The following is a 13,563-nucleotide window of genomic DNA, read 5'->3' as shown; positions in this document are numbered from 1 at the left end:
GAAACTACAGCACAGAAACAGGCCATTCGGCCCAACAGGTCCATGCTCCACACGAGCCTCCTCCCTCCCTACGTCATCTCACCCTATCAGCATATCCTTCTATTCCTTTCTCCCTCATGTGCTTACCTGGCTTCCCCTTAAATGCACCTATGGCACTCGCCTCAACCACTCCTTGAGGGAAAATCGACCAGGGCTCCATGCTGGAAGTGCGAAATCCAGGCCGACGCTCCCAATGCAGCACTGAGGGAGTGCCGTCTTTCGGCTGAGGCGTTAAACCGAGGGCCCCGTCTGCCCCTCTCAGGTGGACGTAAAGGATCCCACGGCCGCTATTGGAAGAAGAGCAGGGGGGAGTTCTCCCCGGTGTCCTGAGGCCAATATTTATCCCTCAACCAACGTCACAAAAAGACGGATGATCTGGTCATTCATCTCATTGCTGTTTGTGGGATCTTGCTGTGCGCAAATTGGCTGCTGCGTTTCCTACGTTACAACAGTAACTACACTTCAAAAAGTATTTCATTGGCTGTAAAGCGCTTTGAGACGTCCTGAGGTTGTGAAAGGCGCTATATAAATGCAAGTTAGTTCTTTCTTTGATGTAACTAATGTGGTACTGAGCCATATAGCTCAGAAGGGCCCGGGTTTGATCTCTGGTCTATATGTTGTGCTAGCCAATCTCAGCAGCCGGGGTGCTGCAATTGGTCTCAGTGCCCCCGTGCTGGGAGGGAAGCCAGTCGTGGGGTTCTCACTCTTGATCGGTATGCAGTGACCACCACCCCCACTTGCTTGTATTCTGTTTGGCTGTGATGCCCCCCAAAGTTGAGTAGCCTGGCAAGATTGACTGCCCATGACGCAGCAAGCTTCACCTGGTCGAGCAGCCACCAGAGTCTTCAGGAGGGGAGGGGGTCGAAACGGGAAGCAACCTACGAACGGGCCGAAAAGACAGCAAATGGAGCCTTGGGGGGCCCAAGGGGGCCATTACAAAAACCTCGAGGGGCTGAATGGCCTCCTCCTGTTCCTATAGAAACCACTGACTTACCTGCTCGCCCCAGTTTGCACCCCAGCTGTTCTTGATGATCCAGTAGGGATATGTTCTATCTGTAATCATAGAAGCACAAAGCACCATGAGTTAACCAAAACTCATTCCTGTCAGCTAATGAGTGTTAAACTCGTGAAACAATTTTACCTAAACACAGATGAAAATTAACGCAGAGAAGTGTGAAGTGATACATTTTGGTAGGAAGAACGAGGAGAGGCAAAATAAACTAAATGGTACAATTTTAAAGGGGGCGCAGGAACAGAGAGACCTGGGGGTGTACGTACACAAATCTTTGAAGGTGGCAGGACAGGTTGAGAAGGCTGTTAAAAAAGCATCTGGGATCCTGGGCTTTATTAATAGAGGCACAGAGTACAAAAGGAAGGAAGTTATGCTAAACCTTTATAAATCACTGGTCAGGCCTCAGCTGGAGTATTGTGTCCAATTCTGGGCCCCACATTTAGGAAGGATGTCAAGGCCTTGGAGAGGGTGCAGAGGAGATTTACTAGAATGGGACCAGGGATGACGGACTTCAGTTATGTGGAGAGACTGGAGAAGCTGGGATTGTTCTCCTCAGAGCAGAGAAGGTTAAGGGGAGATTTAATCGAGGTGTTCAAAACCATGAGGGGTTTTGATAGAGTAAATAAGGAGAAACTGTTTCCAGTGGCAGGAGGGTCGGTGACCAGAGGACACAGATTTAAGGTGATCGGCAAAAGAGCCAGAGGGGGGGAGATGAGGAGAATTTTTTTTACGCAGCGAGTTGTGATGATCTGGAACGCGCTGCCTGAAAGGGCGGTGGAAGCAGATTCAATAATAACTTTCAAAAGGGGAATTGGAGAAATACTTGAAGGGGAAAAATTTGCAGGGCTAACGGGGAAAGAGCAGGGGGGCAGTCGGACTAATTGGATCGCTCTTTCAAAGGGCCGGCACAGGCTCGATGGGCCGAACGGCCTCCTCCTGCGTTGTCTGATTCTATTTTTCAGTGTCACTCGCTGACGTTTTATCGAGGGTCACGATCCCAGGTCGCTGTTTTATTATCTGAGAGAGTTAACGAAGAGGGAAAGGGTAGAGTGCAGAGGTCACGCTGGGCTGTCACGGGGTCAGACGACGGGGCTTGGGCTATTGTGCCCGGTTCTGGTTGCCAGTCCGCAGGAGATGTCTATTGGGAAGGGCGAGAGGAGCAAAGACGTCTGATCTAAGGTGTGAGGAGTTAAGCTACAGGGAAATATTAGTAAAACGTAAGCTCTGAATTTAAGATGGCGACAGCTAGGGATCCTCGCTGAGATATTTAAAATATTAAATAGGAAAGATAAGGGAACCCGAGAATATTGAGTCAAAAATTTGAGTGGGGGAATATCAATTTAAATTTGAGAAACGGAAATTTAACACCAACTTGCAATGTCGAGTCACATCCCAAGGCGCTTACACAGAGGCTTAAGGGAAATCTTTTTTTTTTTGCGAATTGGCAGTTCCCACATCAAAACACTTCAAAAAAGCACGTCAATGGCTGAGAAGCGCTTTGGGACAACATGAGGTGGTGAAAGGCGCTATATAAATGGAAGTTCTTTCAAGGGCAAACAACGCCGGTGATAGCGAGGGACGAGAAAGGCCGTCTCTCTCCACTAGCTGGTCCAGGCTGCGTTAAGTCAATGCCCTCGCGTCCCATCACCCCAGGACCTGAATTGGGACCAGAGCGCCGTCATCGCGACCCGAAGCTCAAAACGATGCCAAGCTAGGCGGGAGAGTGAGCTGTGAGGAGGACACAAAGAGTCTGCAAAGGGATATGGACAGGTTAAGTGAGCGGGCAAGAAGGTGGCAGATGGAGTATAACGTGGGGAAATGTGAGGTTATTCACTTTGGTAGGAAGAATAGAAAAACGGAATATTTTTTAAATGGTGAGAAACTATTAAATGTTGGTGTTCAGAGAGATTTGGGTGTCCTCGTACAAGAAACACAAAAAGTTAGTATGCAGGTACAGCGAGCAATCACAAAGGCAAATGGCATGTTGGCCTTTTTTGCAAAGGGGTTTGAGTACAAGAGTAAGGAAGTCTTGCTGCAATTGTACAGGGCTTTGGTGAGACCTCTCCTGGAGTACTGTGTACAGTTTTGGTCTCCTTACCTAAGGAAGGATATATTTGTTTTAGAGGGGGTGCAACGAAGGTTTACTAGATTGATTCCTGGGATGAGAGGGTTGTCCTATGAGGAGAGATTGAGTAGAACGGGCCTATACTCTCTGGAGTTTAGAAGAATGAGAGGTGATCTCATTGAAACATATAAGATTCTGAGGGGGCTTGAGAGGGTAGATGCTGAGAGGTTGTTTCCCCTGGCTGGAGAGTCTAGAACTAGGGGTCAAAGTCTCAACATAAGGGATCGGCCATTTAAGACTGAGATGAGGAGGAATTTCTTCACTCAGAGGGTGGTGACTCTTTGGAATTCTCTACCCCAGAGGGCTGTGGATGCTCAGTCATTGAGTATATTCAAGGCTGAGATGGATAGATTTTTGGACTCTCGGGGAATCGAGGGATTGAGGATCGGGCGGGAAAGTGGAGTTGAGGTCGAAGATCAGCCATGATCTGATTGAACAGCGGAACAGGCTCGAGGGGCCGAATGGCCTACTGCTGCTCCTATTTCTTATGTTCTTATGATCTCATGAGAACAAAACAGTGCGACTATGGGGAAGAGAAGTCAAAGCCCAAACAGAAAAGTACCAAATAACGAGACACCTACGATGAAGCATGGTTGACTCTTAGTTGAGATTGGGGTTAATAGTCATCACTTACATACACCGTAGCCTACGATCGCCACCACATGATTCATCACGTTCGGACGGCATCCATAAAATGAAGGGCGAGCTATGCCTCTTTTGTAGCCCTAGAGGAAGCCAAGAAATGAATTAGATTAGCTTATGTTGGGTTTCTAGGGAATATTGTATACACCTCGATCCTTATGTGGAGGTATAATGGGATATTATCACACAAGGCAAGTTCAAAGTTGAGGAAACACCAAGATGTCTGGTCAATACTCTTTATTTATCAAATCAACGCTATAATAAAACACAAGGCCTCACATGCAGTGCCCATGAGATTGTGGAGAGGACTCATCAGCAAGAGGTCAGACATACGTCATCTTGTCTGATGACGGCAGTCTCAGCAAGACTAGGTTGCAGTCCCTAAGGAGTGTGTTGTATCTTTAATAGGGCAAATCGGGTCCGTTTGACGTGATGCCATTATCGTAGAACCATAGAATGGTGGAAAGGTTACAGCATGGAAGGAGGCCATTTGGCCCATCGAGTCCATGCCGGCTCTCTGCAAGAGCAATCCAGCTGGTCCCACTCCCCCGTAGCCCTGCAAATTTTTTCCTTTCAAGTACTTATCCAGTTCCCTTTTGAAGGCCATGATTGAATCTGCCTCCGCCAACCCCTCGGGCAGTGCATTCCAGATCACAACCACTCGCTGTGTAATAAAGTTTTTCCTCATGTGACCTTTGGTTCTTTTGCCAATCACCTTAAATCTATGCCCTCTGGTTCTTGACCCTTCTGCCAATGGGAACAGTTTCTCTCTATCTACTCTGTCCAGACCCTTCATTTGTAAACAATTTTACAACACCAAGTTATAGTCCAGCAATTTTATTTTAAATTCACATGCTTTCGGAGGCTTCCTCCTTCGTCAGGTGAACGATGTGACCCTTCATGGTTTTGAACACCTCGATCAAATCTCCTCTCAACCTTCTCTGTTCCAAGGAGAACAAGCCCAGCTTCTCCAGTCTATCCGTGTAACTAAAGCCCCTCATCCCTGGAATCGTTCTGGTGAATCTCTTCTGCACCAATGTCAATACGTCCTCCCTATGTCTGGGTTAAGCCCCCTTCAGCGCGCCTGCACACCTGTTTCTTCTTCACGAGAAACTGTAGATCTCAGCTATGGCTTTCCCTTCTGATCTCCTTCCCACTACATCCATATAACTTGCTCCATTCATACTGGTGACATCCCTCCTGTACTCCTGACTGACTCACGACTCACCTAATATACTCCTTATCTCTCCTCATGAATGGATAATGAGGTTAATGTCTACTATATTCCAGGCCCCTACTGCAGAACTACTGCAGAATTAGTCCTTATCATGTGTGCACTGTATATTAAGGAAAGCTTACTATGGCTATTCTACCTGGTGTACCTATACTTCAATGTCAACATATCCTTGGAAGGCTCCAGTTGGCATTGCTAGGGAACGTGGCTGGACAACTCCATACTCCCTACTTGGAGAACCTGGTCGAATTGTCCGTAGAATTACGTGGAATGATTCGGCCCAACTGCTCCATGCCGGTGTTTCTGCTCCCTCCCTACTTCATCTCATCCTAGCAACATATCCTTCTATTCCTTTCTCCCTCATGTGTTTATCGAGCTTCCCCTTAAATGTATCTATTCTATTCGCCTCGACTGCTCCTTGTGGGAGCGAGTTCCACATTCTCACCGCTCTCTGGGTAAAGAAGTTTCTCCTGAATTCCTCATTAGATTTATTAGTGACTATCTTATATTTATGGCCTCCAGTTTTGGACTGCCCCAGGACACCACCCACCAGGTGCATGGTTCATACTCCTGTGACTCGGCCAACGTTGTCTACCTCATACGTTGCAGGAAAGGATGCCCCAGAGCATGGTACATTGGCGAGACCATGCAGACGCTGCGACAACGGATGAACGGACACCGCGCAACAATCGCCAAACAGGAGGGTTCCCTCCCAGTCGGGGAACACTTCAGCAGTCATGGACATTCATCCACCGACCTTCGGGTAAGCGTACTCCAAGGCGGCCTTCGAGACACACGACAACGCAAAATCGTCGAGCAGAAATTGATAGCCAAGTTCCGCACCCATGAGGACGGCCTCAACCGGGATCTTGGGTTCATGTCACACTATACGTAACCCCACCAGCGAACAAATGTTATCTGTTTTTAATATAATGGGTCATTTGCTGGCTTTCTCTGCCTTCCGGATGTTTCTGCCTCTCTCTGTTTTTTTTTCCTGTTTGTTTTTTTGTTGAATGTGTATTCGGGGGTTCTGCAGGTGACACCTCTCTGTCTGAACACGGTGATTGCCTTGGCAACGGGCAGTTGCAGGGGCAGTCTGTAAACACCATGTATTGTTCTATATGTATAAATGCGTAGGCTTCAAGTAGCTCCTGAAACATTTACCTGACGAAGGAGGAAGCCTCCGAAAGCTTGTGAATTTAAAATAAAATTGCTGGACTATAACTTGGTGTTGTAAAATTGTTTACAATTGTCAACCCCAGTCCATCACCGGCATCTCCACACCAGGTATCATAGTGAGAGATTGAGGGAGGAACAACTAATGAGGGCGAGGAGGCGAGGGGGATCCCAAATTCTAGCAGTGAATCCGATACTACCATCGCCAAAAGACTGGGCAGCCTAGAAATTCAATGGTGACGTGTCCGTTTTTCAGGCGCAGAACAGGCGCCTAAGCGTTCACGCCTAAGCGAGACCTCATTACCAGATGTGCGCTGTCCGCCATATTGGCAACGGCAGAAAAAGCGGCATCCAGGGCCAGCGCCTAAAGCGGACAAATAGGGGGCCTAGTGCCTGTTTCAGGCCCCCTGTGCACAATTCCCCCCCCTCCCCCACCTTCCTGATCGCTTCCCCCCTGCCTCTCAGTCGCCCCCTCCCTCCCGATTGCCCCCTCTCCCCTCCTTCTCAATCGGTTACCCTCCAATCTCCCGGGACCTACCTCAGGGCCGCTGCCAGCGACACCAGCCCGAAACTGTGCTCCTCTCGGCCAGCGAGCTGCCTGAGGACGCCCACTTGGCGTCTGCAGCGGGCCGTCCTCAAGTAAATGAGGCCTGAGGCCCGATATGAGCCTCGGGCCTACCCGTTCCGGCGTAGGGCTGGTTCCCAATGCCCAATTGGCGCCGGCAGGCCAGAGAGAGCCAGTTTCCAGGCCGACCTGGCTGCTAGGCAGCGGTTGTGCCCAATTAATGGCTGCATGTCGCTGGTGGAACCCGGAAAATCCATTTAAAGACGGAGGATGGAAAGATATGAGCAGAAAATCTTACTTTCATGGCTGCAGCATTCATGGTGACTACGAGTGGGCCATTTCGAGCAATCCACGCGCTCATTTCTGAAACAGAGAGGAAAAAGAATATAAGAGCATAAGGAAGGCAATGAGACCAGGCCATTCATCCCATCTACCCATTCAAGATTATTCTTTCCGTCTGCCCCTCTCCGGTGGATGTAAAAGATCCCACGGCCACTATTGGAAGAAGAGCAGGGGGGAGTTCTCCCCGGTGTCCTGGGGCCAACATTTATCCCTCAACCAACATCACTAAAAAAACAGATGATCTGGTCATTATCACATTGCTGTTTGTGGGATCTTGCTGTGCGCAAATTGGCTGCTGAGTTTCCTACATTACAACAGTGACCACACTTCAAAAAGTGCTTCATTGCTGTAAAGCGCTTTGGGACATCCTGAGGTCGATATAAATGCAAGTCTCTCTCTCTTTCTCTCTTTTGCTCTCTCCCTTTCTCGCTCTTTCTTTCATTCTCTCTCTCTCCTCTTTCTTTGTTTTGCTCTCTCTCTTTCTTTCTTTCATTCTCTCTCTCTCTCTTTCTTTCTTTTGCTCTCTTCCTTTCTTTCCTTCTCTCTCTTTCTTTTATTCTTTCTCTCTCCTTTCTCTTGCTCTTTCTTTCTTTTGCTCGTTCTTTTTCTTTCATTCTCTCTCTCCTTTCTCTTGCTCTTTCTTTTGCTCTCTCTTTCTTTCTCTTTTTCTTTCGCTCTTTCATTCTCTCTGTCTTTCATTCTCTCTTTCTTTCTTTCATTCTCTCTCTCATTCTCTCTTTCTTTCATTCCCTCTCTTTCTTTCGTTCTCTCTCTCCCCTTCATTCTCTCATTCTCTCTTTCTTTCTTTCGTTCCCTCTCTTTCTTTCGTTCTCTCTCTCCCCTTCATTCTCTCTCTCTCCCTTTCATTCTCTCTCTCCCTTTCATTCTCTCTCTCATTCTCTCTTTCTTTCTTTCATTCTCTCTTTCTTTCTTTCATTCCCTCTCTTTCCTTCATTCTCTCTCTCCCCTTCATTCTCTCTCTCTCCCCTTCATTCTCTCTCTCATTCTCTCTTTCTTTCCTTCATTCCCTCTCTTTCTTTCGTTCTCTCTCTCCCCTTCATTCTGTCTCTCCCCTTCATTCTCTCTCTCATTCTCTCTTCCTTTCCTTCATTCCCTCTCTTTCTTTCGTTCTCTCTCTCCCCTTCATTCTCTCTCTCCCCTTCATTCTCTCTCTCGTTCTCTCTTCCTTTCCTTCATTCCCTCTCTTTCTTTCGTTCTCTCTCTCCCCTTCATTCTCTCTCTCCCCTTCATTCTCTCTCTCGTTCTCTCTTCCTTTCTTTCATTCCCTCTCTTTCTTTCGTTCTCTCTCTCCCTTTCCTTCGTTCTTTCATTCTCCCTTCCTCTCGTTCTTCAATCTTCGTTTCTCCAACGTTCAGCTTGACAAGTGTCTCCTCCCAGAGCAGAGGCCTCCCACCAGTCTGCATTTGGGGTGCGTTGGGGAGGGGGGCGATGGGAAGCCGTGGCAGCCGCCTCACCCCTCCCTCTAAAACTTTGACCTGTGATGCGATGGCCACTCACCGCATTCGTGCGAACGGATGCTACGAAAGGTAACAATTTTAGCAGCAACCGCAGTGCTTCTGAACCTGCAGGTTCGCCTCGCTGCGACATATTTGTAGTCGCATGCTCTCATCACTCCCCCTGTTAACACAAGGAACAGAAAGACCCATCAGAGTTTGGCTTAAGGGCGCTTGTCTTCAATTGAATGTCCAACTGTCGGTAACTTTGAAATCCCTCCATGGCCTCCCCCCCTCCCTATCTCTGTAACCTCCTCCAGCCCCTACAACCCTCCGAGATCTCTGCGCTCCTCCAATTCTGGCCTCTTGCCCATCCCCGACTTCCATCGCTCCACCATTGGCGGCCGTGCCTTCAGCTGCCTGGGCCCCTAAGCTCTGGAATTCCCTCCCTGAACCTCCCCGCCTCTCTCTCCTCCTTTTAAGACTCTCCTGAAAACCTGCCTCTTTGACCAAGCTTTTGGTCACCTGTCCTAATATCTCCTTGTACGGCTCGGTCTCAAATTTTGTTCGATAATCGCTCCTTGGGACGTTTTGCTATTTTAAAGGCGCTACATAAATGCAGGCTGTTTTGTCGTTGACTTCAGCGGTTCAAGAAGGCGGCCCACCTCGACCTTCTCAAGGGGCAACTAGAAACGGGCAATAAATGCCAGCCTTGCCAGCGACGCCCACATCCCCAGAATGAATATGAGGAGAGACAAGGGGCCAGAGAGGGACCACATAAAATTACAAAGCGATATTGATAGACTAGGTGAATGGGCAAAACTGTGGCAAATGGAATTCAATGTAGACAAATGTGAGGTCATCCACTTTGGATGAAAAAAGGATAGAACAGGGTACTTTCTAAATGGTAAAAAGTTAAAAACAGTGGATGTCCAAAGGGCCTTAGGGGTTCAGGTACATAGATCATTGAAGTGTCATGAACAGGTGCAGAAAATAATCAAGAAGGCTAATGGAACGCTGGCCTTTATATCTAGAGGACTGGAGTACAAGGGGGCAGAAGTTATGCTGCAGCTATACAAAACCCTGGTCAGACCGCACCTGGAGTACTGTGAGCAGTTCTGGGCACCGCACCTTCGGAAGGACATATTGGCCTTGGAGGAAGTGCAGCGTAGGTTTACTAGAATGATACCCGGACTTCAAGGGTTAAGTTACGAGGAGAGATTACACAAATTGGGGTTGTATTCTCTGGAGTTTCGAAGGTTAAGGGGTGATCTGATCGAAGTTTATAAGATATTAAGGGGAACAGATAGGGTGGATAGAGAGAAACTATTTCCACTGGTTGGGGATTTTAGGAGTAGGGGGCACAATCTAAAAATTAGAGCCAGACCTTTCAGGAGCGAGATTAGAAAACATTTCTACACACAAAGGGTGGTAGAAGTTTGGAACTCTCTTCCGCAAACGGCAATTGATACTAGCTCAATTGCTAAATTTAAATCTGAGATAGATAGCTTTTTGGCAACCAAAGGTATTAAGGGATATGGGCCAAAGGCAGGTATATGGAGTTAGATCACAGATCAGCCATGATCTTATCAAATGGCGGAGCAGGCACGAGGGGCTGAATGGCCTACTCCAGTTCCTATGTAAACTGTGGAGTCTCATTCCTGCAGCTGGTACATTGTCCTTAGAGATTTTACATTTTTAACATTTAAAATCTTGAAATTCTTTTCTTACTTTTCTTTCCTGTCTCTTCTTTTTTCTCTCCCTCTGAATCCAATCTTTCTTTCCCTCTCTTTCCGCACCTGATTTAACTCGAATTCACCCCATCTCCCTCTCCGTCGTTCCTGCGTTTCTTTCACGCGCCTTAAACCTCTTCGGTTAAGGAGACGGACTTTTGGTCCCACCGTTCGCCGAGGGCCCCCCACTCGTCCCGTTTGCACCCCCGCCCCCCCTCGTTACCGGCTCGCGTTTCTGGCAAGCCACAGGGTAAATGATGTTCGAGCTCAAGATTGAGGGGGAAAAGGTCCTTTTGAAGAATTGGGCCTTTGCGGCCTGAGGAATTCCCTTACCGAGCTTCATGATGACATTATATGCGTTGTAAGGATAGCCTCCTTTGCAGGCCTTGTCATAGGTGTCGCAGTCGAGCAGCTCTGCATGAGAGACGGACAAATTAAAGGATGTTCAGACTCCAGTGCAATAAGGAAGTTCGGGGCAAGTTTCCATAAGGACCTCTGCCATTACCTTGCTCTGAGAGGTCTACCAATTGCTTTCTCTTGATGTACCACATGGACTCGATGTTAGCGACCGCTGCAAAAGCCCAGCAAGATCCGCACTTTCTCTGCAGATGAACGAGAAAGCATTAGGCTTTACCTGCCAGGGAACTGGCTTTGTCCCCTCCCCATCTCCGTAACCCTCCTCCAGCCCTACCCCCCTCTCTCCGAGATCTCGCCTCCACTCCCGATCTCCGTAACCCTCCTCCAGCCCTACCCCCCTCTCTCCGAGATCTCGCCCCCCCTCCCTATCTCTGTAACCCTCCTCCAGCCCTACCCCCCTCTCTCCGAGATCTCGCCCCCTCCCTATCTCCATAACCCTTCTCCAGCCCTACCCCCCCTCTCCGAGATCTCGCCCCTCCTCCCTATCTCTGTAACCCTCCTCCAGCCCTACCCCCTCTCTCCGAGATCTCGCCCCCCCTCCCTATCTCCGTAACCCTCCTCCAGCCCTACCCCCTCTCTCCGAGATCTCGCCCCCTCCCTATCTCCGTAACCCTCCTCCAGCCCTACCCCCCTCTCCGAGATCTCACCCCTCTCCCTATCTCTGTAACCCTCCTCCAGCCCTACCCCCTCTCTCCGAGATCTCGCCCCTCCTCCCTATCTCTGTAACCCTCCTCCAGCCCTACCCCCCTCTCTCCGAGATCTCGCCCCCACTCCCTATCTCCGTAACCCTCCTCCAGCCCTACCCCTCCGAGATCTCGCCCCCCCTCCCTATCTCTGTAACCCTCCTCCAGCCCTACCCCCCTCTCCGAGATCTCGCCCCCCCTCCCTATCTCCGTAACCCTCCTCCAGCCCTACCCCTCTCTCCGAGATCTCGCCCCCCCTCCCTATCTCCGTAACCCTCCTCCAGCCCTACCCCCCTCTCCGAGATCTCACCCCTCCTCCCTATCTCCGTAACCCTCCTCCAGCCCTACCCCCCTCTCCGAGATCTCGCCCCCCCTCCCTATCTCCGTAACCCTCCTCCAGCCCTACCCCTCTCTCCGAGATCTCACCCCTCCTCCCTATCTCCGTAACCCTCCTCCAGCCCTACCCCCCTCTCCGAGATCTCTGCGCTCCACCAACTCTTTACCTCTTGCCCATCCCCCACTCTCTGCGCTCCCCCATTGGCGGCCGTGCCTTCAGCTGCCTGGGCCCTAAGCTCTGGAATTCCCTCCCTGAACCTCTCCGCCTCTCTCTCCTCCTTTAAGAGGCTCCTTAAAACCTACCTCTTTGACCAAGCTTTTGGTCACCTGTCCTAATATCTCCTTATGTGGCTCGGTGTCAAATTTTCTTCGATAACACTTCTGGGAAACGCCTCGGGGACGTTTTAACATGTTAAATGTGCTGTATAAGTGCAGGTTGCATAAAAAATGACTTTTGGGCAGTTTTAATCATGGAGATAAAAGTCCCTCATTTTGCAGCAATTGTAAACAAAATTGTTAATCTCGCCAGTGGGAATAACTGAATAATCACAGAACAATTGGTGTGAAATATAGAACAATGCAGTAGGGGGCAACCTTCGCAGGATATCACTCAGGAGCATTGAGTCAGAGCTTTACTCTGTATCTAACCCTGTACCTACCCTGGGAGTGTTTGATGGGACAGTGTAGAGGGAGCTTTACTCTGTATCTAACCCTGTACCTACCCTGGGAGTGTTTGATGGGACAGTGTAGAGGGAGCTTTACTCTGTATCTAACCCTGTACCTACCCCGGGAGTGTTTGATGGGACAGTGCAGAGGGAGCTTTACTCTATATCTAACCCTGTACCTGCCCTGGGAGTGTTTGATGGGACAGTGTAGAGGGAGCTTTACTCTGTATCTAACCCGTGCTATATCTGCCCTGGGAGTGTTTGATGGGACAGTGTAGAGGGAGCTTTACTCTGTATCTAACCCTGTACCTGCCCTGGGAGTGTTTGATGGGACAGTGTAGAGGGAGCTTTACTCTGTATCTAACCCTGTACCTGCCCTGGGAGTGTTTGATGGGACAGTGTAGAGGGAGCTTTACTCTGTATCTAACCCTGTACCTGCCCTGGGAGTGTTTGATGGGACAGTGTAGAGGGAGCTTTACTCTGTATCTAACCCTGTACCTGCCCTGGGAGTGTTTGATGGGACAGTGTAGAGGGAGCTTTACTCTGTATCGAACCCTGTACCTGCCCTGGGAGTGTTTGATGGGACAGTGTAGAGGGAGCTTTACTCTGTATCGAACCCTGTACCTGCCCTGGGAGTGTTTGATGGGACAGTGTAGAGGGAGCTTTACTCTGTATCTAACCCTGTACCTGCCCTGGGAGTGTTTGATGGGACAGTGTAGAGGGAGCTTTACTCTGTATCTAACCCTGTACCTGCCCTGGGAGTGTTTGATGGGACAGTGTAGAGGGAGCTTTACTCTGTATCTAACCCTGTACCTGCCCTGGGAGTGTTTGATGGGACAGTGTAGAGGGAGCTTTACTCTGTATCGAACCCTGTACCTGCCCTGGGAGTGTTTGATGGGACAGTGTAGAGGGAGCTTTACTCTGTATCGAACCCTGTACCTGCCCTGGGAGTGTTTGATGGGACAGTGTAGATGGAGCTTTACTCTGTATCTAACCCATGCTGTACCTGCCCTGGGAGTGTTTGATGCACTCAACACCATTCCCCAGTCTGACACTACCCCCTCTCACTGACCCCTGTGGGACTTCTTATTAATGAGAAAAATTTTCTGTCTTTGAACGTTGGGTTATATCGCCATCAAC

The 13,563-nt window shown here is 49.3% G+C and overlaps 1 protein-coding gene across 1 annotated transcript in view; it reads right to left on the bottom strand.

The window, feature by feature from the left end:
* Positions 1-13,563, bottom strand: part of LOC137306479 (cathepsin F-like) — a 33,284-nt gene that overhangs the window by 2,305 nt on the left and 17,416 nt on the right. The window contains exons 6-11 of the mRNA XM_067975737.1: positions 10,828-10,924; positions 10,656-10,736; positions 8,654-8,773; positions 7,092-7,156; positions 3,811-3,901; positions 1,034-1,092 (exon numbers count right to left, since the gene is read on the bottom strand). Coding sequence (XP_067831838.1) covers positions 1,034-1,092; positions 3,811-3,901; positions 7,092-7,156; positions 8,654-8,773; positions 10,656-10,736; positions 10,828-10,924 — 513 coding nt within the window. The remainder of the gene's footprint in view (positions 1-1,033; positions 1,093-3,810; positions 3,902-7,091; positions 7,157-8,653; positions 8,774-10,655; positions 10,737-10,827; positions 10,925-13,563) is intronic.

The sequence above is a fragment of the Heptranchias perlo genome, chromosome 43, assembly GCF_035084215.1.
Source record: "Heptranchias perlo isolate sHepPer1 chromosome 43, sHepPer1.hap1, whole genome shotgun sequence".
NCBI lineage: Eukaryota > Metazoa > Chordata > Chondrichthyes > Hexanchiformes > Hexanchidae > Heptranchias > Heptranchias perlo.
This window is presented reverse-complemented; position numbering and strand designations above follow the sequence as displayed.